Below are 12,816 nucleotides of genomic sequence, written 5' to 3'. Positions count from 1 at the left end.
GCTGTGAACACAACTCTTTATGTTATATATTCATCCATTCACAATCGAATTCATTAAAAGCAATGCATCACACATCCTCAGGTGATAAGTAGGTTAATTTTGCAAATGACGATCTTCCTTGACAAAAAACAAACAGCCAGATCCACTGATCTCTGATCAGCATGTAAAATCTCTTCTTAATCAAAATCCCAGGTTGAATATGACATGAAATGACGTTTCATTGAAATCATAAATTCATGTGATTGTGTTAATGATTGAATGGAGTAAAGACAAAACAAGCATAGGGACTAGATTGATCTCAGATAGCAGATTAGATACATCACATGACTGCAGCTCTCTTGGAAACAAGGCGGAAGATTCGCTCAGGACCCCACTTTTCAGATCCGTGGATTCCTCAGGATGGCAACTTCGAAGATGCGCTTTGTGATGGACAGACATGTATTCTCTGAGGACAGATTAACAGAAGAACATGAGAAAACTGACAGGTTGCACAAAAGCACCCTGGATCATGTTAAACAGTACTTGACGTAAGTGAGCCTGCATTATCTTTTGCTATTTGATTTCCAGTTTCATATACTCTTGATTTGATGTCTCAAACAAAGTCAAATGAATAGTTCACTTTGCTATTTATTTGCATGTGCCTTCTGTCAACACGATACAATTGATAGTATCAATAAGTATCAATGATCATGATCCACCAAGCATATTTACCATACTGATGAGTTGAGACTTTAAACCAACAAGGGGCCAAACTTACCAATTGTATTATACATATTCGATATTTTTATCCTGCTAATCATCACATAAAATTTCAATGCAGCTTGTTCTACTTTCTAATTTACTGTAAACTGGCATTTTGAATCCATCATGAAGCAACGGAAAGGTCCACTATTCTGTCTCACCTCATGCAAGGCTTCAAGCACGGTAAAATGTAGATTGTTAAATGGAGATGAAAAGATAAAGTTTATTGCTGTACTAACCACATTCATTGCAGATTTTAATAGAAAGACTTGAAATGTTAATGTGTGTGTGTGTGTGTGTGTGTGTGTGTGTGTGTGTGTGTGTGTGTGTGTGTGTGTGTGTGTGTGTGTGTGTGTGTGTGTGTAACTTGCTGGGAAATCCACCTTTCCAGAAACCACAAAAAAAAATCCCCTAACAATAAAACCCCCCATGGAAAAATCTCCCCACCCTCTCAACTGGCTTACTTTAGCTAGGCAGTGGAAATATGTTTATGTGGGTCATAGTAGATCATTATCTTTAAACTGTATGTGCTTCCTTCAGCTGTGACTCAAAGCGAGCAAAGAATGTTGCAGTGTCCCTTCTTCCAATCATCGGATGGATGAAATGTTACAAAGTAAGGGATTGGTTGCTGGGCGACTTATTGTCTGGGATCAGCACTGGAATGGTGGCCATTATGCAAGGTGATTTACTAACTTTTAACTTTTACTTATAAAAGGACAGGAAACATTTTCAGCACTACATGTTTTTTGTGGCATCACTCAGGACTGGCCTTCTCGATGCTAGCCTCGCTGCATCCAAGCTATGGCCTCTACACAGCTTTCTTCCCTGTGCTCACCTACTTCTTCCTTGGTACTTCAAGACATATATCAGTAGGTAGGTCATTCAAACCATTTACCCAGTGATGGGCCGTCAGGGCCTGCAAGGACTTCTTTGCTGGCCTAAAAAAATCTCAATCACAGACTGATTTTAATTACAATTGAAACTCAATTATATTTTGAATCTCAGATCTGATCAAATAATACCAAATGGTCTGTCCGCTTCCTTTCATTGCTTTTTCCCTGACTGTGTTGCTTCCAGAGATGTATTTTCATTGAAAAAAGAGCATTTAACCAATCAAATTTCAGCTGTTATTTGTTGCCAGGCAGGGTCAAAGTCAAAGAAATCTGCCTGGAGGCCAGCAGAATCCGATTCAAAGGTGCTCTGACGAAAAATAAATGTCGATGAAACTGTTTCTTCACCCAATCAGATTTTGAGTTGTGACACCAAGGCCCTCTAGAAGGCTACGCTAACATCAGCGTGTCACACGCCTTTTGACTGGATCGTCAGAGAGCGTACTAGCCAGAGCGAGCGGGCTGCATCTGTCACGAGCTGCATTAACACAATTATAGTTTGTGCAAAACTTTCCTGGGGGAACTCAGTGCGGATCTAGAACTTTGTGAGCAAGTGCGCGGGGAAACACAGCTCCACAATGAAAAGGTGAAGAACAATAGGGAAATCTTAAAAAGACTGACAATTTTTTAGCCATATAACAGTTATTAAATGGATGAATGGAGCACTACTGAAGGCATGGGTGTGAAATGCATGGCCCAACATGGCATTTACCACAAGGGTGTTTTCACTCCATCTTTGTTGAATTGGACAAAATGAGCTCTGGTTGATATCCCCCTTGGTTTAAGTTCATTTGGGAAGATATAAACAAAGCGATCAGACTGAAACAATTTTTGTATAATGCTTTTCACATATACCTGTTCAAGCTATGTCATGAGCACAAGTTTCATTAGATCCCAAGCTAATTTGACTAACTTTGTTAGTCTGTAGCAAAACATAGAACATCATTTCTTCAACCTCATGGACCCTGGGCCTCTCCAAAAAATGCCAGTGACTGATAAGTGGACCTACCATCTGTGTAATAAATCCCTTTGTGACCGCAAGCACGAGAAATGCAAAAATCCAAAGAAAATAACGTGATTAAATCTCAGTTGTGAAAAAAACTGGGTTGTAATCATCAAGAATTCAGAGATGTTAATCATTTCTTTTGTTTTCATATCAGTTTTATCATCGAGACACTGTCTTGATACAACTGTCCTGTATCCTTTTATTCTTTACTCATCCCTTCAATAAAGGTGCTTGCTTTATATATCTCATTTATTCTTTTATTGTCTGATTATGATGTTATGTAATGTTTCCAGCTGAGTGCTGTAGGGGTTATTTGAGTGCAGAACTGCAATCAAAATTTGTTTGACAAGTTTCAGTCCTTTCACACTTTTGCTGCAATTCATCTGAACGCTTTTCTATCCTAAGTTTTCCGGTCAATTACTTGATTCATATCTATACTACATTTTACTAACTCATACTTAGCATGAAGAAAATCATGGCAGGCTTAAACTAAAGTTTTCAGAACACATATGGCATTAGGTTCACCTTTGAACACTGTAATATTAGCTTAAATTTCTTCAGCCTCTAGTATTCCCAAGCAAGAGTTAGTGGTGCGAATAATACAATCTATCATTGTTGCTTTTAACATTTAATGTGTATTTTAATCTGCATTGCCTTGAAACTACCCTTTACTGTTGTGTAACTATAATAACTACCTTGCACAAGACAGCGAATCAGTCATAAAAACGTCATAGTGCTCTTCTTGGCCTTGTACCGGAGCGGCGCTGCTCTTCCTGGATAATATTTTGTTACACTTAACAAGCTTATTCACCCCATCAAGAAAACTTTTCCTTGTTTACACAGTTGTAATGATTGTCCCTCTCATTTAATTCCTGTGCGTTCGGTTTGTTTGATTATTTTTTTACCACGCCACGTCGGGTCTAATTAAAACGTGCTCTTGTTGGTTTTCCTGTTCGTTGCCGTTTGTCCGGGCAGGTGTGGACTCAGCATCTCCCTCGGGCGAGGAGGTGGTCTCTGTCTGGTTTCAAACCAGCTGTGATACAAGTTGTTTGCAATTTAAATCTAAACCACATCAAACCCAAAAACCAACTTTTTCACTGATTCAGACCAAAGCTAAAGGGAAAACAGTGTAAAGTAATTTTTATTGAAGTCCAATATGTTTTCATATATTTAAATTGAAATCTTCCTTTTTTCTTGCTAAACCCTTCTTGTTCCCACACTGTCCCTGAATAATATAAATGTCATTATGGATCATAGATGTATTGAACCTGTTGGTTTTGTTTTATCAAGAGGAGATGAGATAGCTTGTAATAAAGTTTGTGTTCCACACCCACTTTCCCCCAAGGCTCTTTTCCGGTCCTTAGCTTGATGGTGGGAGATGTGGTGACCCGCCTGGCACCAGTAAATGGAACCCACGCCAACCTCACAGATTTTGATGGCTTGACCCCGGACCACCGTAGGGTTTTGGTGGCCTCCTCTGTCACCTTCCTCATGGGGATATTCCAGGTACCTCCAAGAACATTGGAACTGAGACATTAATAGAGGGCTTAAAAAAGATTTCCCATAACCAAATATACATCAATAATGGCAAGAAGCAGTCTATTTTAAACTTAACAAAATAGAACCTTAAATCTTTTAAACCAGGGGTCTCAGACTTGCAACCCAAGTTTTCTGAGGGCCGCAAAAATATTTTGTGGCCCCCTGCCTGAAATCAAATCTTTTTGTTAGTGTGGCCCATGCGTTTTTTTTCACCTGCATCTGGGGTTTTTATACAGTGGGTTTAAATTAAAAAGTAACTTTGCAATTTATATTTTGCTTCAAAATTTGTAAACAAAATGATTTTTTGACGGAAAAAACATCAAGTTAAAACGATCTTTTCTTTTCTACAAAAAACGCAAAAACTATAGCAAAAAAAAAAAAAAACAGGCAAAATTAAAAAGATTGATTTAATAACCCCTACTAGCCACCATTAGCCTTGTAAACATTATACCTCCTCTTACACATGCTACCAATCAATTTTCTAATAAATTCTTGTGGCAAATTTTCCCACAGTGAAAAGATTTTTAGGGTGTAATTTCATCACTCCTTTTTTAATATTCATTTTTAATATTAATTCGTCATGTAATTTTTAGAGGAACAGGTCATTACATATAAATATTTTACCTGTTAACCTTCTACCACTAAAACAAAGGAAAAATTTGGACTCAGTGTTACTTCTAGGTTATAATTTTACTGGTCATATGTTTTAGGCCGTATGTGGCCCCTGGACCAATATGAGTTTGACATCCCTGTTTTAAACCCTGTTGTAGACAACTGTTCTAAAGCTGTTGTGAACCTTGTCCTGTTGTGCAGCTGGCGATGGGTGTCCTGCAGGTGGGCTTTCTTGTCGTCTACTTGTCTGACACGCTGGTGTCTGGCTTTACTACATCAGCAGCCATCCACATCCTGGTGTCGCAGCTGAAGTTTGTCCTGGGGATCAAGGTTCCAGGGATAACTGGGATTTTGTCTATTATATATGTAAGTTCAGGATATATTAGAGCCATATAAGCCAAAAATTTCTAAATATATTTAATAGAGCGCCATGTAGTATTTTTAACCTATTATAAATTAAATGTGTATTACTTTTAATGCGACCTCTGGTGCTGCATGGATTTGTTCGAAGTGTCGCTTTATATTTGACCGTTTCATCGATGCAATTTTATCACTGCATATTAGACATACCGCAGATCCAAATGCAAATTCTTTTGTCCACGCAGTCTGGAATGCACGGTAATCATTGTCTTTTTTTTTTCTTTTTGCCATCTTTTCTGTTACAAGGATAAACTAGTTGGCAATCTGATTAAATTGATTTCTTCACCTTTACAGTGACCCAGACATGCTCGGAAGCCTTTGGTTCGCGACCCGACTAACGGGTTACCCGTGAAATTTATCTTCAAATCTAATTTCTGTTGACTTTAAGATAACAGTATTGTGAAGAAATATCTCAAGTATTTTAAAAGCAGTTCCAAACTGTTTTTTTTTTCAACTCAAAATTCTCTGGGAGCTATATGCCGTCACCAGAAGAGCCATATACGAGAGCCATAAGTTCCCAACCGCTTTATTCGAGCATTCACTGTATGTCAGTCACGAGGAATTCCTGCATGTGTTGGGTAGCCTGCCTCACCCAGAGTCCAACTTACCCAGTCTGAGGAAAATTTCCGAAGAGTCAAAGATACAACCTCTCTTGATATTTCGCTCACAGGGCTGCGAGAATAAGAACAAAGTTCTTTTAGCCATTACATTTCATACTTTGCTTAGATGGAAAACTCCAGGGGGGGGGGTTCTTATAGGCCCTGCCCAGATGTAATACGTACCAAGGATTAGGGATATCTGACAGAAACAACTATATAGGGTGTAAATGGCAGTGGCAGACAGTGTGCAAAGATGCTCCTGAGAAAATCCAGCACATCCAACTGTGTAAGATCTTTGAAGGGAAGGTATACATGGAGTGTGATTACATGGTCGCTAGCATCACACGCAAGAACATCCCAGGATTAAGGTGTGAGACACATCCAAAGACGATCCAGAATGAACAAGCCAGGATCCCGTGGGACTTCCAGTTCCAGATGGTGATGGCGAGCCAACCTGACGTGGCGGTGGTGGGTAACTGGCAGAAGACAGCCATAGTGGTGGATCTAGTGATTCTAAGTGACAGCGACATCACTCTCAGAAGTGATTGGATCACAAGGAGTGGTAACCCTGAAGCTAAATGGCTCCACTAGATTCCAGGAAAGAGCATGTGAGATCTCTGTCCAGAAGACAACTGGGAAATGTAAGGATTGTACACAAGGCCCTCAAGCTACCGGGCATCTGGTAGAGGACCCCAAATTGAAGGAGGCACAATATCGCTGGGGTGGGAATGGGGTTGTTTCTTTTTTTCTCTGAATCAAATAACCTGAGAAAAAAGTGTTTTCTTGTTCAGGATAACACAGAGAAAGACACATCACCCCTAATCATAACAACACATTTTCTAAATGTTTCGCCAGACTCTGGAGGTGATCTTTAACCAGATAAGCTCTACAAACATCTGCGACCTCGTAATGTCCATAGTGATCATGCTGGTGGTGTTCATCTTCAAGGAGCTGAACGATAGATTCAAAGCCAAGCTGCTGGTGCCGATTCCCATCGAGTTTCTCATGGTGAGTTACGACAGAATAGCACTGTAGTCAGTGGTATCTCAAGGCTACAAGATGAATTTCTCTTTTGACAGACAGTCATAGCTTGTGCGGTGTCCTACTGCTTCGACTTCGAGAAGAGATATGAGGTTGATGTCGTTGGCAAAATGGTCAGCGGGTATGTTTCAGACTTTCTAATGCAATGAAGCAGAGACTGGAGATGTGTTGGAAACTTGATTGTCAAGTAAGGCGGAGCCTCTTGTTGGTCAGGTATGAGGGTCCCATGGCTCCCAGCGTGCAGGTTTTCCAGGAGAGTGCAGTGGAAGCCTTTCCCATAGCCGTGGTGGGGTTCGCTGTCGCTTTCTCGGTGGCCAAAGTCTACTCTGTCAAGCATGATTACACCATCGATGGCAACCAGGTGATGTATATATAAAAAAAATAAAAAGCGGGGTCTCTCTTCACGGAAATTAGATAAGTTCTTCCTCAGGCTTGGATTTGGGATCTCATCTGAATCAAGTCAGATGACAAGATACATGATTCATGTTTCTGCGCAGGAGCTCATTGCATTTGGAGTGAGCAACATGTTCGGTGCAAGCTTCAGGTCCTTTGCAGCCAGTACAGCACTCTCCAGGACGGCAGTGCAGGAGAGCTCAGGAGGCAAAACGCAGGTCAGAAGACACTTGACATAGCATCATAAACATTTACTGATTAACAAACACATTTTAACTTATGTTACTTTAGAATCATGTTCATATCAATGTCATTTACTCAAAAATTATACTAAACATGTAGGTTGCTGGGCTGATCTCAGCGATGATGGCCATGCTGGTTACTGTGGCTCTGGGCTTCTTGCTGGAGCCACTTCCCAGGGTGAGATGCGCAGTGTGTCTTCTTCAATAATGTTGCTGCAGTTTATGGGGGCCGGGCTGCGGCTGGCCAGACAGACTCAGGGCGGAACCAGAAGATGATGCAACATGAAGAAAAATTGGAATTCTATTGCAATCGACCCTGTTCACGGGAAAATTTTATCACAAAATAAAGTTCCAGTGAGAAACCATGAAACTAAGCAAAAAAATCAAACATCATAATCAATGAATATCAACAATCCATTCAAATTAAAATAAACAAATACAGAAAAAAAAAACACAAATGAGAAAAAGAAATATCCCAATAACAAAGAACGAAATAATACGCATTATACCTGGAAGTGGGAAATCAACTTATAATCATCACTGTATAGTGGGACTATTGTGTCATCTTTTATTTGTTTTATGTGAATCCTTAAAGCCTTTGGTTTTTTGTTTGTTTTCGCCTCAGTGATATATTCTGTATGTGTTGTTATTGCAGTCAGTCCTTGGGGCCTTAGTAATTGTCAACCTGAAGGGCATGTTGATGCAGTTCGGGGAAATACGGCACTTGTGGAGGCGAGACAAACCTGAGTGTGTGAGTGCCTCACTTCTTTTGGATGAGTTATGAAAAACACCTCCTCTGGGCTCTGTTATTTCAGTTTTCCTTATTTGAGCCCGGTGTTTGTCTCCAGGTGGTCTGGGTCGGAACATGTCTCGCCGCCACCCTGTTGGGACTAGATCTGGGTCTGGCGGTTGGTCTGGGGTTGGAGCTGCTGACTGTCGTCTTCAGAACCCAGTTGTAATTATGATAATCCGCTAAAAAGAATAATTGAATAGTTCTACTTCAAGCTTGAGTAGAGACCCGACGCACCCCTTGAGGTTCAACACGTCATAAGGGTTGAGACAACTTATGGCCACATTTGTATATTTATAAAGGAAGGCGAATGCTACCTGGGATGGCTGATTTGCCTCTGTTATGCGAAAACAACTCATTCCAATGTGATAAAAACTAAGCAGAATTTTCAAAAGCATCAAGAAATTTCCCTTAATTCATAAAGGAGGAAAGACTTTGATTTATCCAACTGTTAACCCTCTTAACATTGTGTTTACTCCCCTTGTCCTACGGGTCAAAAATGACCCATAAGACAATCTTTGTACCCTAGTGGTGTACAGCCCACATGGAAACATAAAGAAAAAACTATTTCTAATTATGAGGTCTCTTTAGGAAAAGTCATAAAATTTCAAGTTGGAAAAAAATAGGTTAAGGTGTTTTTCCTACAGCTAAACATGGTAGTGGGTCACTTTTGACCCGCAAGACAACATAAGGGTTGAAAATAGTGATTTGTCCTCCTGCAACTAAGGACAGTATCATAGTGACATTTGTTCCTGTCTCCTCAGTCCGCGATGCTCCATTTTGGCAAATATCCCGGGGACAAACTTCTACAGGGATCGCAAGGATTACCCAAACGTCAGAATTGTTTTAATCATCTAATCCACGATCATGATTTTTTTTTTTTCAGTTTAACTCTACCAGGAATAAATCTACAACGGTGTGGCTCACCAAGTTTGTCCTGGTTTCAGATACCTGAGCTGCAGGGAGTGAAAATCTTTAGAATTCCATCTCCCATTTTCTTTGCAAATATAGAGTTCTTCAGGGAAAAACTTCTGGAGGCTGTAAGTACTTTCCGCGCTCCTGCCACTTTTTGATAGCTGTAACATTTTATTGACGCAATGCTGATGCAGGTTGGATTCAATCCTGCGAGGGTTCTGAGGAAAAGGAACAAGGCTCTAGGAAAGATCAGGAAGTTTCTGGAGGATCATGATATCAAAATGGAATCAAGTAAGATATAAAAGAACAAAACTGCAGGAAGTTAAAGAAAGCTGACTTAGATGGTAGTTGATCAAAACCTTTGTGAACATGTTTCATGAAAGACAGCTTAATTTTCACAGCAACTGAGGGATTAAAATTGAAGCCGTGGGACCTGAAACTCAAGAACCTTCCTACAGATCTTCTGGCCAACATCAGCGTTCCCAGAGTTGACCTCCACAGTCTTATCTTGGACTTTTCTGCTGTCGCCTTCCTGGATATCTCTGCTCTTAAAGGACTCAAATTGGTAAAAAAGGAGGGTTCTATATCTGTGTGACAGCATCAGACTCGTTCCTATTTACCATCCAGAGAAATGACATCCATACAGTGTTATTTGGTATACGTCACGGACGTACTTGTACTTACTTGTGCTAAAATTTCTACACAACAAGTTACAGATTCATTTACATTAAAATTATTAAATTCATGTGTAAAAACTGGCCCTGTAAAAGATCGAAAAAAATTATTGTGATGTCCAAAAACAACAATTCAGAAATTCGTCAATTAAACATCAGAAAGAAGTGGATTTACTCACTGCAGGATGTCCATTCAACATCCAAATGTTTTCAGACTCATGCTAAATTTTGGTTTCAGAACATTTTTTTGATAATTGATTAATCTTGTTAATTAGTTTTTTATCATTACATTGAAACAACTGTAGTTGTCCAATAAATGTAGTAGACTAAAAATCCAAAACACTTTCCTCTGCTGCCTCCTCCTCACAGACACTCAAGCAGTTCCTCCAGGTGGATGTGGACGTTTACATTGTCGCGTATGACAGTGAGTTTCATTTAAATCCGTTTTAAAATGTTTTCATGGCAGTAATATGATTCCACTTTGATCGCAGGTCAGAGGTTGTCATAGCAGTGTAGTGGCTTCTGTATAGAGGCGATAGATCGAAAAAGTGAGTCACATCAGTGGTTGTCCTGGTAGGAAAGTTATAGAGGGGTTATTATCAGTGGTAATTAAGGAGTTGCTTACCTTTTTCAGGTATAAATCTGCAATGAAAAGATATCAGAAATGTTAGAAACTCACAGCCCACTCCATCTTTAGGGGCTGTTTAAGCATGCAAATGACAATATTGCTTCCCGATGATCGGAAGATTTAATGTTGCTTTTAGGACAGTTAGGATTATTTTTCAATTAATGATTCGTTAATTTTCTGGTTGTTTCGTGTTCCATTTGTTTTCTCTTTTTTCCTAACTTTTTTTTTTTGAAAAATTATTTTCAAGTATTTTTCAATCTTTTTGTGATACAAATCAGTGGACCTTAAGGTTAAAGTCTTAAAGCCCTCCTATGTCATGGGAAATTAGCAATTCTATAGAATTGATGCACAGGAGCATTTTACAGTGTCAGGATACAGATGGAAATACAGTATGCTATCCCTCTCTTGCTATTTGTAAGGACATTGGTGAAACCTGTTCTTTGAAGGTGCAGGGTTGAGTAAAGGGAATTGTAACACTTCTGTACACATTCCAGTTTGTTGTGTTTAAGTTTGGACACAGTGAATGATAATGAGCAAAATGTGATTGCCCGAATGGCTGCTATTTCAAGTACTCGCCATCCTCACAGGCTGCGTCCTGGAGAAGCTGCACAGCTCCATGTTTTTCGACAAGGACATTCAGACCTCCGTGTTGTTCCCCTCCATCCATGATGCTGTGCTGCACTCACTTGAAGAACACCAGTGTGACAGAAGTAAAGACATGGGGGTAAGAACACACTGCTGGTGGATGAAACATGCTTCCATCCATCCATCCTCTCCTGCTTATCCGGAGTCGGGTCGCGGGGGCAGTAGCTGGAGCAGTGAGGCCCAGACCTCCCTCTCCCCCACCACATGGTCCAGCTCCTCTGGGGGGACCCCAAGGCATTCCCAGGCCAGCCTGGAGACGGAGTCTCTCCTGTGTATCCTGGGTCTTCCCCACAGTCTCCTCCCAGATGGACATGCCTGGTATACATCCCTCAGGAGGCATCCAGACCAGATACCCAAGCCACCTAATCTGGCTCCCCGCTATGCAGAGGAGCAGCGGCTCTACTCCGAACTCCTCCCGGATGACCGAACTTCTCACCCTGTCTCTGAGGGAGAGTCCGGCCACCCGGCTGAGGAAACTCATTTCGCCCGCTTGTATCCCGCGATCTCATTCTTTCGGTCACCATCCACAGCTCGTGACCATAGGTGAGGGTGGTAATGTAGTGTCACGGTGCGGAGGGGCAGACTCGGGCAGGGAACCACACCTCAGAGCAGGGATCTGGATCTAAAGCGCTTTATTGCGTTGAAACAGCAGGTAAGGTGTCGCTGGTAAGCCCCTGGCCCCGAGACAGAGTTGCACAGGGCTGGGTCTCACCAGGACGGGTTGCAGACGGGACAGGCCCCAGGCAGGGTGGCAGACGGGACGGGTTGCAGGCGGGACGGGCCCCATGGTACACTGGCCGACTGGGTCCGGTCGTAACGGGGTAGGGGTCAGAGGTTACACCGGCCGACTGGGTCAGGTCGTTACAGGGTAGGGGTCAGAGGTTACACCGGCCGACTGGGTCAGGTCGTGGTAGGGATGGGGTCTGGTCGTGGCAGGGATCCGCAGTGGTCTGAGCGCCACAATCCCCCGGCGCCAGGCAGAGCGTGCCGTTGCCCTTTATAGGGATCTTGATTAGCGGCATCTGTTGCAGCTGGCGCCGATTACAAATTGGGATCAGGTGTGGTACCCTGACATGTAGATCAACCGGTAAATTGAGAGCTTTGCCTTTTGGCACCTCTTAACCACAACGCACCAGTACAGAGTCCACATCGCTGCAGACACTGCACTGATCCGCCTGTCGATCTCCCGCTCCATCCTTCCCTCACTCGTGTACAAAACCCGAAATACTTGAAGTCCTCCACGTGGGGCAGGATCTCTTCCCCGACCCAGAATGGGCATTCCACCCGTTTTCTAGTCGAGCATCATGGTCCTGGATTTGGAGGTGCTGATCCTCATCCCGGGACGCTTCACACTCAGCTGCCAACAGCTCCAGTGAGAGCTGGAGATCATGGCCTGATGAAGCCAATAGAACCATGTCGTCCGCAAAAAGCAGAGATTCGATCCTGCAGCCACCAAGCCGGATCCCCGTCACACCTTGGCTGCACCTAGAAACATGTTTCTTGAGATTGTAAAGGTCAACTTTTTTACAAAATTTTGCAATTTAATCCTAAAAGAAAAGATGCATTTATTTCTTCCCACATCATACTTCTCTGAAAGTATAGCCATGTAAAATGTAAATCTGAGTCCATGGCAACCAAGTTCACAGCTAGCAACACACTGCAGGAGCCCTATTAACAAAAG

General features: G+C 41.8%; 1 protein-coding gene across 1 annotated transcript; it reads left to right on the top strand.

Annotated features, from left to right (window-relative positions):
• The first annotated feature begins 414 nt into the window (after positions 1–414).
• On the top strand, positions 415–11,761 carry LOC147234090 (chloride anion exchanger-like). The gene is made up of 19 exons (XM_086147391.1): positions 415–527; positions 1,282–1,421; positions 1,504–1,614; positions 3,983–4,143; positions 4,990–5,154; positions 6,663–6,815; positions 6,887–6,969; positions 7,062–7,209; positions 7,346–7,459; positions 7,584–7,661; positions 8,139–8,234; positions 8,332–8,438; positions 9,038–9,107; positions 9,221–9,313; positions 9,383–9,479; positions 9,572–9,753; positions 10,232–10,286; positions 11,078–11,214; positions 11,666–11,761. Exons 1-19 carry the CDS (start codon positions 415–417, stop codon positions 11,759–11,761), a joined length of 2,199 nt encoding a protein of 732 aa, XP_086003517.1.
• The last annotated feature ends 1,055 nt before the right edge of the window (positions 11,762–12,816 follow it).

The sequence above is a fragment of the Fistularia commersonii genome, chromosome 5 (assembly GCF_037954325.1).
Source record: "Fistularia commersonii isolate RoL2024-O1a breed Wild chromosome 5, RoL_Fcom_v1.0, whole genome shotgun sequence".
In the NCBI taxonomy this organism is placed as follows: Eukaryota; Metazoa; Chordata; class Actinopteri; order Syngnathiformes; family Fistulariidae; genus Fistularia; species Fistularia commersonii.
Note: the sequence above shows the minus strand (reverse complement) of the source record. Positions and strands in the feature narration are given on the sequence as shown.